A 14,506-nucleotide genomic window follows, 5' to 3' on the forward strand; every position below is an offset into this window, starting at 1 on the left:
AGGTAAATGAGTAGTTACCTATGACCATTTGGTGTGAGCATTAACTATTAAAAAGAACATATGTCCTTTGAAGGGTCCTGCAAAACGCACACATTGCCAAGCCTCTTCAGCCCATTTGCATGGATAATTTACTGTTATTTTCTTCATGTGCAGATTGCACAGTGGCCTTCATGTAACTGCTCTAACACCCATTTCCTCAAGGTTGGTGGAATGGCAGTTCCATGGGAGATGTCCTGACTGTACTGACAGTTCCATTCTCCTGGAAAGGTAGGGTTTCAGGTTAGGTTTTAGTTCTGAACTTTTTCCTTGTAAAACCACATCCATCACTTCTGAGAGGACAGAATCGCTCTGAGTGTGTTTTCTCACTTGCGTATATTGTCTACTTGTTCACAGTAGATGATATTCCCCTTCGAGCAGTCCAAATAACTGCCTGGTAGCAGCAATCTTGAAAGTCCATCCATGTTACAATGTAAATTATTGGTATTTAATGAGGTAGGTATGTACAGATGAAGGAAATGCTAATTGCTGCAAGTGACAGAATTCCCATGTGCGGTCCAAAAATTTTAGCGAATGGACAATAGTCCATCAGCAATGTGAACTCTTTCCCATACAGAGACTAATGGAATTTCTTTGCTCCAAAAGTGATCCCCAGTGCTTCCCATTCAATCTGGGCAGTGTTATTCACAGCTTTGCTCAAGATTCAAGAAACAAAAGCAATGGGTCTCTCTTTAGTCAATGGCATGCTGTGGGATGCCACTCATACACCATAAGGAGATGTATCACAAGATAACTGTATGGGTGGAGAAGGATCAAAATGTGTGAGAGTTTCAGATTCTTAATTAACACTACTTTGGCCTGCATGAAGGAGTCATTGCATTGATCTAACCACTTCCATGTCTTGTTCTGGCACAGAGGTTAAGTAACTTCTTAAAAAAAAAGCAGAGGAACAGGCACTTCGGCCCTCCAAACCTGTACTGACCATGCTGCCCGACTGAACTAAAACCCCCAACCCTTCCGGGGACCGTATCCCTCGATTCCCATCCTATTTATGTATTTGTCAAGGCGTCCCTTAAAAGTTACTATCATATCTGCTTCCACTATCTCCCCCGATAGCGAGTTCCAGGTACCCACCACCCTCTATGTAAAAAACTTGCCTTTATATCTCCGTTGGACAGCACGGTGGCACAGTGGGTCACAATGCCAGGGACCCATTTTCAAATCCTGGGTAGGGTGTAGTGTGCACCATTCTCCCTGTATTTGTGTGGGTTTCCTCCGGGTGCTCTGGTTTCCTCCCATATTCCAAAGCTGTGCAGGTTGGGTGCATTGGCCACGCTAAATTCTCCGTCAGTGTACCCGAACAGGTGCTGGAGTGTGGTGACTGGGGGATTTTCACACTAGTGTCATTGCAGTGTTAATGTAAGCCTACTTGTTACTAATAAATAAACTTTAAACCTTGCCCTCACACCTTAAACATAAGACCCCGGTAATTGACTCTTTCACCCTAGGAAAAGGCTTCCGACTATCCATTCCGTCCATGCCCCTCATAATCTTGTAGATTTCTAGCAGGTTGCCCCTCAATCTCCATCATTCAAGTGAGAACAGTTTCAGAATTGTTGCCAAGTTTAGGATAAATCTTCCATAATAATTCAATAATCCTAGGAAGGAACATAACTGGTTAATATCCTGAGGTGTAACCATCTCAGTGATGGCCTTAACTTGAGGAGGAGATTTGCCCACGGCATCAATCACTCAGTGGAGGATTAGAAAATCTCAGTTGTCTTTACAGATTCTCAGTCTTCCAGTCTCTGGACAGTGGCATCCAAGTTTCAAATATGTTCCTCTTCATCTCTTCCAGTGACCAGGATGTCATCCAGGCAGCACTGGACCCTGCTCAGCCCACTCAGGATCTGATCCATTGCGCTCTGAAACAAAGCAGGAGTATCCGTGATGTCAAACGGCAATCTTCAGTGCTGGAACAAGCCTTTGTAACATGATTATCAGGAGTTCCTGTGACTTCTTGTCCACGTTCATCTGCTCAGGTCAATTTTGCTGAAACTTTTCTCTCCAGCCAATCTCGCAAACAATGGGTACTGTTCAAAGCTCTGGATTTATGGTGACTCTGAAGTATCCGCAAATCCTCACAGATCCATCTTTCTTAGCGACTGGAACAATGGGCACAGCCTAGTCACCAATGCTGACAGGTTCCAGAATTCCAGTCTTCACCAGTCACTCCAAGTCAGCCTCCACCTTTAGCCTAACAGCAGGTAATACAGATGTTGCCTTCAAGTATTTTGTTTGGTTTCCATCTTTTATTTTCAGTTGGACTGTTAAGTCCTTCATACTCCCTAATTCTCAGTTGAAAACAACAGTATGTTTCTTTAAAATTTTCATGAGACAGCACAGTGGCACAGTGGTTAACACTGCTGTCTCACACCACCAGGGACTCGGATTCAATTTCGGTCTCAGGTCACTGTCTGTGTGGAGTTTGCACGTTCTCCCCATGTCTGTGTGGGATTCCTCTGGGTGCTCTGGCTTCATCCCACACTCCAAAGATGTGTGAGTTAGGTTGATTGGCTATGCTAAATTGACCCTAGTGTCAGGAGGATTTGCTGGGTAAATATGCCCCTATGGGAATAAGGCCAGGTTGGGATTGTGGTCAGTGCAGACTTGATGGGCTGAATGGCCACTTTCTGCACTCTAGGGATTCTATAAGACCTGATTCTCCATTGGTCAACATGTTGATTTCAGCGCAGTTCAATGACCTATCGACGCTGGGGCATTTCCCTTCACTCTGTGAAGCGACAAATCTGCTTTTACCCATTCGGTTACAGTTACCTCAATGTGGTCTTTCAGAGGAACCAGTTCTCCTGTGTGTTTGATGGCCTTAAGGAAAATGTTTTAGTTTCTTGCTGTAGATAGTTTCTGGCATCAGCGAGATTGCTGACCCAGTCAACAGCCACCCTCCTTGGCTGTCCTTGTAGCAGCGGAGTAACCCTGTATCTGTGCGTCGTACCAGCAATAGCACATGTAGTGATAGCTCCTCCTCTGACTGTGTGCGAGTCTCTGCAATCATTTTGAGCCTGTTGTCCATCATCGAGGTTTTTCTTCTTATTTTGTTTGACTGCTCTTTTAGAACAAAGAACAAAATAAATGTGGATAAATGTGTTGTCGTCCATTTTGGCAGAACCAACGGGATGAACGAGTACACTATTAAGGGCAGAAGTCTGAGTAGTGTTGAGGAGCAGAAGGATCTTGGGGTCCGGGTCCACAGGACTCTTAAATCGGCCTCGCAGGTGGAGGAGGTGGTCAAGAAGGCGTATGGTGTACTGGCCTTCATTAATCGAGGGATTGAGTTTAGGAGTCGGGAGGTAATGCTGGAACTTTATAAGACCCTTGTCAGGCCTCATTTGGAGTATTGTGCACAGTTCTGGTCGCCTCACTATAGGAAAGATGTGGAAGCTATTGAAAGGGTGCAGAGGAGATTTACAAGGATGTTGCCTGGACTGGGAGGCATGCCTTATGAAGTTAGGTTGAGGGAGCTGGGACTCTTTTCCCTGGAGAGACGAAGGTTGAGAGGCAACCTGATAGAAGTTTACAAAATGTTGAGAGGAATAGATAGGGTGGACTCTCAGAGGCTATTTCCCCGGTTTGAAATGGTCGCTACGAGAGGACACAGATTTAAAGTGCGGGGAGGGAGGTTCAGAAGTGATGTTAGGGGTAAGTTTTTCACTCAGAGGGTGGTGAGTGAATGGAATCGGCTGCCGTCAGTGGTGGTGGAGGCGAACTCGCTGGGGTCTTTTAAAAGACTTCTGGATGAGTATATGGGGTTTAATGAGATTGAGGGTTATAGATAGGTCTGTAGGTTGGTAGGTGATGTGGTCGGCGCAACTTGTGGGTCGAAGGGCCTGTTTGTGCTGTAGTGTTCTATGTTCTATGTTCTATGTTCTATGTTCTAAAACAGCCCGGGAAACAGGCCCAATGAGCCCGCACTGCCATTTTAACATTATGAGTCCCCCCTCCACCCATGACCCTTGTCTATGCTTATGGCATTCCACATTGAGGGTCTTTTAGTCTGCTTCTTATTTTATTCATAGTTCGCTTTTTCTTCTGCACACAAGCTTTGTGTATTTTTTTTTCACAGCTTCCACATTCCATACCAGAAATTAAGCAGCAGAATGCCCTGGCTTTGCACACCGCTACCATGTACAAGTTTCAATCTGAAGTCGATCTGAAATCTGAAACAGCGACTCCAATGGCCTTCTGCACAGTAACATTACTCTCAGTTCACAGTCGCTTCATTGTGTAAAATGCAAACACACCTGTGCCAAATACTGTCATTCAGCGCATCTCCAAACTCAATACTCTGTAAGTCTTAAACACCACCATGACTTGCGTGGTTGACTCCCCCTTCTCTTGGTTTCTTCTCTGGATTTCAAAGAGTACTGTAGGCACTGAGGTTTTGGTGAAAAATGTGCTGCCAGAATGTTTACGATCTGTTTGTACGTTTTAGCGGCGGGCTTGTCAGGTTGCACTAAAGTATGGAGAAGGTTAAAAGTTTTTACCCCCATCATACTCAGGAAAGTGACACCATAATATCTTCAGTTATTTTGTTTGTCTGCACAAAATAGTAATATTATTCAATATCGGAGCTCCATCGCTCCACATTTTTGTTTAAATGTCCCACAATCCCAAAAACCCTTTCCAGCAATTAACTCAATTTTCTTGATATCCTTTAAAATGGGTCTGGACAGTCCCAGGCTTGCTACAAGACTGTTGGCAGATCTGGAGCATAATGAGTTCTGATGTGCCAGTCTCCTGGTGATTACAAGAGGCTGAGAGATTATACAAGGAGATGTGGGATTCCAGCAGCTGACTTAGTTTGATCTTATAGCTTCTGGGGATAGGTCCCAGACAAAGGGCCTGTCCTCAGGTGACTTGCAGCAACCATCATTTTAGTTAATGGCAAATACATGTTTAAAAATAATAGTAAAGTTTTGTATGTCTGGTGTTGGGCTTCTTCTCATGTCGCAGGAACCCAACATCGGTCTGAACAAATTGGAGGAATGTATACATGGGTTTGTGTGTTTCAATCAGGAAGTGACTCTGACTGTGCAGATCTGTCCTAGGGAGGGACTCCAGAAGCTGGTAATTTCAGACACGTTGGCCAAGTATTTCAGAGCTCCTCCCCTGGTCAACATTAATCACAAGCCCTCTCTGTTAGCCCTGCAAAGTCTGCCGGGTAATGACCACACCCCATCTGCTGCATGGTTTTTGCAAGAGGATTTAAGGATTAGAAACTTTTGCAATGAATGAATACAATCCTCATTCTTTTAAGGCAGTCTCTAGGGGGCGAGGTCCCTGGTTGAATGGGTTCTAAAATGGTTGTTAAATTCAATGTGTGATCTGCAGACTCTGCCACATGTGGGGTAGATGATGCTTGAAGGGTTGGGTAGATGTATTTGGAGATTTGTGTGTTTTCTCAAACGCCTCAATTTCACTTGTACACATTCCAGAGATAGTCCACAATGTGTTTAATGCCTTTCTGAATGAACGTTCTCCATTTTGGTGGGTCACAAGTCAGGATGTCCCATGAGTCAGCAGGTACGTTTGACCTCTTCACAAATGCTTTGAGGACATCCTTAATGCAGTTCCACTATCCTCCAGGAGATCTCCTGCAGTGTCTGAGTTCTGAGTATAACAGGAGCCTAGTGTCAGACATGCAAACGAAATGTCCCACACAGCACAGCTGGTTTTGAGTGATTAGTGCCTTGATTCTACTGAAACTGGGTTGGGAGAGAATCCTGCCATTGGGCCATCTTTCCTTGCGAAGGCACTGCTGCCGGTATTCCTCCTGTGTGTTGAGGTGCCTGCTTATGTTGTCCAAGTCACTGGGCGTGGGGATCACTGCTGCCTGGTAAACATCATCTTAGGTTGGGATCCAGGTCCTCAAATACACTATTCCTCTGTCAGTCAAAGGCTGTGCTGATAATTGGATGTGATACTGAATGCTGCAACAACTGTTTATCTTAAAACAATGAGTAAAGATGGACTGAGTGGCCTTCTTCATCCATAACTGTGGCATGATCATGTTAATTGAATTATCTTAGATGGAGTTATGTTATAAACTGCTGTCACAGAAAGATGTTAACACTGATAAGTGACGTCAACAAGCTAAAATTACCTGACCTTCGTACAAGTTGTTGAGCAAATCCTGAAAATTATTCCATGGTGATTAATGTGCAGAAAGAAACGACCTGACAATAGATAGCTGAACAGTGGTGGAACTTGGAAAGGATTAAACTAAGAACAGATGTCATGTTTTGGTTCTTAAGAGTCAATGGTCGTCAAAGTTTAACTTGTTGAAAATCAGTCTTGTCTCGAGAGGAGTCTTTGTTTACGTGTTTCATTTAATTTGAAAGCCAGCCTTCTGAAACTGATAGGTAATGATTGACAGTGAAGATGTGGCAGCCTTGGAGAGAATGCGGAGGAGATTTATGAGAATGATACCGGAAATCAGAAGTAAATTGTGTGGGGCACCAAAGAAAGTGAAATTATCCCCTTTGAAGCAGAGAGTATTTAAAGGAGGTATTTAATTATAGTCTTAAAATGGTGGCTGGCTTTAATGGGACAAATAGGGAGAAGTTGTTTCCACTTAAGGGTTAGGATTCAAAAGAGACTGAGCCAAAATAATTGGCAAAGGAACCAGAGTGAAACGAAGGGATTTTTTAAAAATCCAGTGGTTATGATCTGCAATGTTGGAGGAAGCAGGTGAAATGTAACTTTTAAAAGGGAATTGGACATACAGCTGAAAAAGGAATTATTTGCAGGCCAACGTGGAAATAACAAGGAAATGAATGAATTCTGTCCCAAAGAGCCAGCACAGACACGAAGGGCCAAATAGCCCTGTGACATGCTGTGGGATTTTATGACCTAATAAAGATTGATAAAGAAACTAAATGCCAATATATGCAAGAAGGACATTGTGCCTTAGGTAGTGTTAATTGCGGTTTTGTTTTAGATTTGGCTTTTTTGCTTTTGATGAAGCCTTCAATAATGAGATTAGATTGTGTGGAAACGATGACTGTGAGAATGTGGAATGATGCTTGAATTATTGGAACCTGGTGAACGAATTTCAGGGTAAGTAGCAGTGTGGTGAGAGAGAAACTATCAACAGTAAACATAATTCTCCAAGTATCAAATATAGTATCATCAAATTAATCAAGTGAAAGGCCAGGGGACAAGATGGCTAAGAAGGAAACACTGAGGATCTCAACCTCTGATTGAACAATAACTGTATAAAATGACTGGACTACTTTGGCTTACACACTCATCTTTCATTCTCCTGAGAACACTCTTTCTCCAAGATGTAAGATTCCAGATTCAAGTTGCACTCTAGGATTTAAGCACATAAGATGTCCAAAGATGTGCAGGTGGATTGAATTATAGAGTCATAGAGGTTTACAGCATGGAAACCAGGCCCTTTGCCCAACTTGTCCATGCTGCCCAGTTTTTACCATTAAGCTAGACTCAATTGCCTGCATTTGGTCCATATCTCTCTGTACCCATATCTTTCTGTATATCTCTCTGTACCCATTTTACCCATGTAACTGTCAAAATGCTTTTCAATAGACAAATTGTAACTGGCTCTACTACTTACTTCTGGCAGCTTGTTCAAAACACTCACCACCCTTTGTGTGAAAAAATTGCTCCTCTGGACCTTTCTTGTATCTCTCCCCTCTCACCTTAAATCTATGCCCTCTAGTTTTAGACTCCCTTAACTTTGGGAAAAGGTGTTAGCTATTTGGCTGATTTATGCCCATCACTATTTTATAAGATCATCCCTAAACCTCCTACTCTCCAAGGAAAAAAGTCTCAGTCTATCCAGCCTCTCCTTATAACTCAAGCCATCAAGTTCCAGTAGCATCCTAGTAAATCTCTTCTGCACTCTTTCTAGTTTAATAATCTCCTTTCTATAATAGGGTGACCAGAACTGTACACAGTATTCCAAGTGTTGGCCTTACCAACATCTTGTACAACTTGAACAAGACATCCCAATTCCTGTATTCAATGTTCTAACCATTGAAACCAAGCATGCTGAATGCCTTCTTCACCACTCTGTCCACCTGCAACTCCACTTTCAAGGAGCTATAAACCTGTACCCCTAGATCTCTTTGTTCTATAATTCGCCCCAATGCCCAACCATTAACTGAGTAGGTCCTGCCCTGGTTTGGTCTACCAAATTGCATCACTTCACACTTATCTAAATTAAACCCCATCTGCCATTTGTCAGCCCACTGGCCCAGTTGATCAAGATTGGCCATAGTGGCCAAACTAAGTTTCCCCTTAGTGGTAGGGAGATTAGCAGGGTAAATACATAGAGTTACATAGATAGGGCCTGGATGGGATAATTGCTGGTGTAGACTCGATGGGCCGAATAGCCTCTTTCTGCACTGTAGGGATTCTTTGATTTTATAAATTAAGGGTGACACTCAACTATAGAACATAGAACATAGAACACTACAGCACAAACAGGCCCTTCGGCCCACGAGTTGTGCCGATCACATCAACACCTACCAACCTACAGACCTATCTATAAACCCTCAATCTCATTAAACCCCATATACTCATCCAGAAGTCTTTTAAAAGACCCCAGCGAGTTCGCCTCCACCACCACTGACGGCAGCCGATTCCATTCACTCACCACCCTCTGAGTGAAAAACTTACCCCTAACATCACTTCTGAACCTCCCTCCCTGCACCTTAAATCTGTGTCCTCTCGTAGCAACCATTTCAACCTGGGGAAATAGCCTCTGAGAGTCCACCCTATCTATTCCTCTCAACATTTTGTAAACTTCTATCAGGTCGCCTCTCAACCTTCGTCTCTCCAGGGAAAAGAGTCCCAGCTCCCTCAACCTAACTTCATAAGGCATGCCTCCCAGTCCAGGCAACATCCTTGTAAATCTCCTCTGTACCCTCTCAATAGCTTCTACATCTTTCCTATAGTGAGGCGACCAGAACTGCGCACAATACTCTAAATGAGGCCTGACAAGGGTCTTATAAAGTTTCAGCATTACCTCCCGACTCCTAAACTCAATCCCTTGATTAATGAAGGCCAGTACACCATACGCCTTCTTGACCACCTCCTCCACCTGCGAGGCCGATTTAAGAGTCCTGTGGACCCGGACCCCAAGATCCTTCTGCTCTTCAACACTACTCAGACTTCTGCCCTTGATAGTGTACTCGTTCATCCCGTTGGTTCTGCCAAAATGGACGACTACACATTTATCTGCGTTGAAGTCCATCTGCCACTTCTCCGCCCAGTCCTGCATCCTATCTATGTCCTGCTGGAACTTTTGCCATCCTTCCAGACCATCCACAACACGACCAACCTTCGTGTCATCAGCGAACTTACTTACCCATCCCTCCACTTCCTCATCCAGGTCATTTATGAAAATGACAAACAACAAGGGTCCCAGAACAGATCCTTGAGGCACTCCGCTGGTGACTGACCTCCATTCAGAAAAAGCCCCATCCACAACCACTCTCTGCCTTCTGCAGGCAAGCCAGTTCTGGATCCACAAGGCCAAAGGCCCTTGGATCCCATGGCCTCTCACCTTCTCAAGAAGTCTTGCATGGGGGACCTTATCAAACGCCTTGCTGAAGTCCATGTACACTACGTCCACGGCACTTCCTTCGTCAATGTGTTCAGTCACATTATCGAAGAACTCAACTAGGCTTGTAAGGCACGACCTGCCCTTGACAAATCCATGCTGACTATTCCTGATCATGTCAAACCTCTCCAAATGTTCGTAAATCTTGTCCCTCAGAAGCCTCTCCATCAGCTTACCAACCACTGAGGTTAGACTCACCGGTCGGTAATTTCCCGGGCTATCTCTGTTCCCTTTCTTGAAAATAGGAACTACATCCGCAATCCTCCAATCCTCCGGAACCTCTCCTGTCTCCATTGACGACGCAAAGATCTTCGCCAGGGGCTCTGCAATCTCTTCCCTCGCCTCCCACAGTATCCTGGGGTACATCCCATCTGGTCCCGGCGACTTATCTACCTTGATGGAATTCAAAAGTTCCAACACATCCTCCTCCTTAATATTCACGTACTCAATCCTTTCCATCTGCTGGAAATCCATAACAAAATCTCCCAGATCGGCTTCCACTGTGAATACTGAGGCGAAGTACTCGTTAAGCACCTCTGCCATTTCTTCTGGTTCCACACAAACCTTTCCCCCCTCACCTTTTATAGGTCCTATCCCTTCTCTTCTTATCCTTTTACCTTTCACATATTTATAGAAGGCCTTGGGATTCTCCTTAATCTTACCCGCCAAGGTCTTCTCATGACCCCTTCTGGCTCTCCTAATTTCCCTTTTAAGTTCCTTCCTACAGTCCTTATACTCCTCAAGATCTTTAACCTCTCCTAATTCCCTGAACCTCTTGTACACCTTCCTTTTCCTCCTGACTAGGTTCAACACAGCCTTTGTGCACCACGGTTCCCTCGACCTACCAAAACCCCCTTGTCTCATCGGAACGTTGTCATTCAGAGCTCCAGACACACATTCCTTGAATATCTGCCACCTTCCTTCGGTACTTTTCCCTAAGAACGCCTCCTTCCAGTTTATTTGTCCAAGTAACTTCCTGACTTCTTCGTATCTCCCCTTGCCCCAGACAAACACCTTCCTAGCCTGCCTGATCCTATCTCGTTCCAACGCAATTGTGAAGGAGATAGAATTATGGTCACCATTTCCAAGATGCTCTCCTACCGAAAGATCCATCACCTGCCCTGGTTCATTCGCCAGTACCAGGTCAAGTACAGCCTCTCCCCTCGTAGGCTTATCCACATACTGTGTCAGGAAACCTTCCTGAACACACCTAACAAACTCCTCCCCATCTATACCCCTTACCCTAGGGATATTCCAGTCGATGTTTGGGAAATTGAAGTCTCCCATCACGACAACTCTGTTGTTAAAACATCTCTCCAGAATCTGTTTTCCTATTTGCACTTCAACTTCCCTGTCACTATTGGGCAGCCTATAGAATACACCCAGCAAAGTTTTCGACCCTTTGCTGTTTGTAACTTCCACCCATAGTTGAGCGATGCGCTGTAGAGGATGCCACCATTGATTCTCAAAGACCAAAACACAACATCTGTTCTTAATTGATTCACACATTAATCACCACGGAATAATTTTCAGGATTTGCTCACCAGCTTGTACAAAGGTCAGGTAATCTTAGGTTGTTGACTTTCCTTATCATTGTTAACATCAGTGACACCAGTTTGTAACACAAGTCCATCTAAGATGATTGAACTAGCAAGATCATGCCACAGTTATGGACAAGAAATGAAGCCCAGTCTGTCCTCTCAGATCCCATGTCATTATTTCAAACAAGGGCTCTCCCCACCTCAGTGTCCTGGCCAACATCCCTCCATCAACATCACACAAACAGGTTATTATCACACAGAGAGTTTGCTGCGTGTAAATTGGTTACTGTATTTCCTACATTTCAACAATGACCACTCTTCAAAAAAATAATTTATTGGCTGTAAAACATTTTTGGGACAACTACTGGCCATTAAAAGTGTTATATAAATGCAAGTCTTCTGAGGTTCTTTTTTCTGTGCACACTGGGTGATCGGAACGTCACACTTTTATTCTGCTTTTTCCAGCCATTGATTCTAATAATCACAGAATTATGGAATTGAAGTTTGGAGTGAAGGCATGGAACTTTCTGATATGCATCGTAGGCTTCAGGAATACTTAAATAGAAAACCTGAGGCTTCGACTGCCAGTGGACTAAACAGGAGGGATGTAGAGAATATAGGCACATTGGAACACTGGAATTAGGAGCAGAAGTAGGCAAATTCAGCCCTTCAAGCCATTCAATCAGATCTTGGCTGATCGCTCCCTGGTCTCAAATCTATCTCCCCATCTTGTTCCCCATATCCCTCTTTTTATTACAAATATACCTATCTCCCTCTTGAAACCATTCAATGATTCAGACTCCACCACGCTATGGGACAGCGAGTCCCACAAGTTCACCACCCTCTGCGAGAAGTAGATCCTCCTCATCTCAGTTTTAAATCTACCGCCTCTCAGCCTATACCTGTGACCTCTTGTTCTAGATTGCCCCACAAAAGGAAATGTTTGGTCTATGTTTACTTTATGAATCCCTTTTAAAATTTGATATATCACGATCAGATCCCCTCTCATCCTTCTGAACTCCAGCGGGTACAAGCTCAAACTGTTTAATCTCTCCTCATAGGTCAACCCTTTCATCCCTAGAATCAATCTGTTGTAGATAAAAGCTTTAAGGCTTATCTATTCCATTCTATTCCATTCCTCTGTACCTCAAAATGGCAATGTCACTGCTTGGGGAGGTGAAAGAAGATTCATTAGAGATATTGTAATGATGAGGAGCTTGAGATTTGTTCATGTAAACATCAATTGTTTACTGTTAGTCTTTAACTACTTATAGATCCCAGGTTACTGGCATGCTTGGTAACCATGCATAAGAACATAGAAATAGGAGCAGGAGTAGGCCATCTAGCCCCTCGAGCCTGCCCCGCCATTCAGTAAGATCATGGCTGATCTGTCGTGTCTCAGTTCCACTTTCTCCCCAAAACCTGTTTATAGGTTATAAGTAGACTGCTTATAGGGTGTTCCCTCTAGACTGTTCTCGCAGTATTTTACCATGTGACTCTATTCATCATACTGTGGATGGAGCCATTCTCCAGTCTCACCTTAATCCTTGCTCTGCTGAGCACCATTTGATTACAATGGATGCAAACATATCTTGACTTCAACCCATCTAACATTTGTACATTACACAAATTCAACCAAATCCAATTTATACACTGGCCTATCATTTGTTTGGGGTTTGTTAAATTCTAGAATATCAAAGCAATCAATACTGTATTTATTTGTGTAAAAGCTGCCTCTGCATATAGGCCACACCCAGAATTCAAAAATTATCCTCAGGGAAAATAAACTTCATCATTTGTACTTTGACTATAATTAGAACATTGTCTGATTGTTTTGCAATTAAAAAGTGCAGCCAGTATTTAAATAATTACAGAAATTATTTACAATAAATGAAAAATCCAACTGATCCCATAAGTCAATTTAATATCATTTAGGTTTTTAATCAAACATTAAACAAGCCTGCCTTAGCATGGTTTGAGGGAAGGAAATGTCATACCTTTTTAATGTTGGGCTTAATGCATCGAATGAAAAATGGGTTACACCTGGAAAATGAAAGAAAAATCAGACATAAATGCAGTTCAGCAGCATTTTCATAAACTCACCACATGGAGACGACAAGAGGAAACTGTTCACAACAGGGAGATATAAACCTCACTTCCAGGGTTCACGGCTGAGATAGAAACAATGGAACTATTTAAGATTTGATTGGGGGAAAAAGGAGATCAAATGACATGGGAATTTGGAGGATAAATGTTATTCACTTCCCTAAGCAGACTGGTTAGGCGGATTGGTCTGTTTCTGGTGCATAATTTCACATATCATAGGAGCATAAAATCCCCATTTGTGCAGAAAGAGGCCATTCAGCCCATCAAACCTGCAATCCCATCAACAATCCCATCCGAGCCCCATCCCTGTATCCCACATATTTATCCTGCTAACCGCACCACCTCCCCCCCACCCCCCGGCACTAAGGTTCAATTTACCATAACCAATCCACCTAGTCTACACATCTTTGGACTGTGAGAGGAAACTGGAGCACCTGGAGGAAACCCACGCAGACACAGGGAGAATGTGTAAACACAGCACAGAGAAATACTAGCCAGGTAGTGATGGTAAATCCCATAATGTCTAATGGATACTACACAACCTGGAGAATACCAGTCAGTACTCAACAGGGCAAAGATGCATGGATTGTATTCATTAATACATTAAATATAACCATTTATATGTTTATGTTAATATGTATGTCATCACAGAAAGTGGTGCAATATCATGTGATCCAGTTCTCTTGCACAGACACATATATATGAACATTCAAAATGAGAGCAGGAGTTGTCCATTCGGCCTCTCCACCGTTCAATAAGTTCACGGCTGAGCTGTCTGAGTTTTGAATTCTACACTCCCACCTACCCCAATAAACCTTTGATTCTTTTGCCTCAAAAGAATCTGTTCATCTCCACTGCCTTTTGGGGCAGCGAGTTCCAAAGTTGCACAACCCTCAGAGCAAAAATGAGGAGTAATTTCTTCTCCCAGAGGGTGGTGAGCTTGTGAAATTCACTACCATGGAATGCATTTGAGGCCAAAATGTTGTATATTCTCAAGATGGATCAGATGCAGCATTTAGGATGAAGGGGATCAAAGGATACGTTGGGGGAAGGTGGGATTAGGCCATGAATTAGACGATCACCCACAATCATTGTGATGTCCTAACAATGTTAGACATCGTGGGATTAAAAGAAAAGATGTGGTTTGCACACATAGAATCAAATAAACAACATCAGATTTATTCTAGAA

General features: G+C 43.4%; 1 protein-coding gene across 1 annotated transcript in view; it reads right to left on the reverse strand.

Moving 5' to 3' along the window:
• The window catches only part of myo15b (myosin XVB), a 322,763-nt gene that overhangs the window by 212,662 nt on the left and 95,595 nt on the right, over nucleotides 1-14,506 (reverse strand). The window contains exon 19 of the mRNA XM_080209162.1: nucleotides 13,209-13,254. Coding sequence (XP_080065288.1) covers nucleotides 13,209-13,254 — 46 coding nt within the window. The remainder of the gene's footprint in view (nucleotides 1-13,208; nucleotides 13,255-14,506) is intronic.

Source organism: Carcharhinus amblyrhynchos, chromosome 21, assembly GCF_965287045.1.
Source record: "Carcharhinus amblyrhynchos chromosome 21, sCarAmb.v2.hapA, whole genome shotgun sequence".
NCBI lineage: Eukaryota > Metazoa > Chordata > Chondrichthyes > Carcharhiniformes > Carcharhinidae > Carcharhinus > Carcharhinus amblyrhynchos.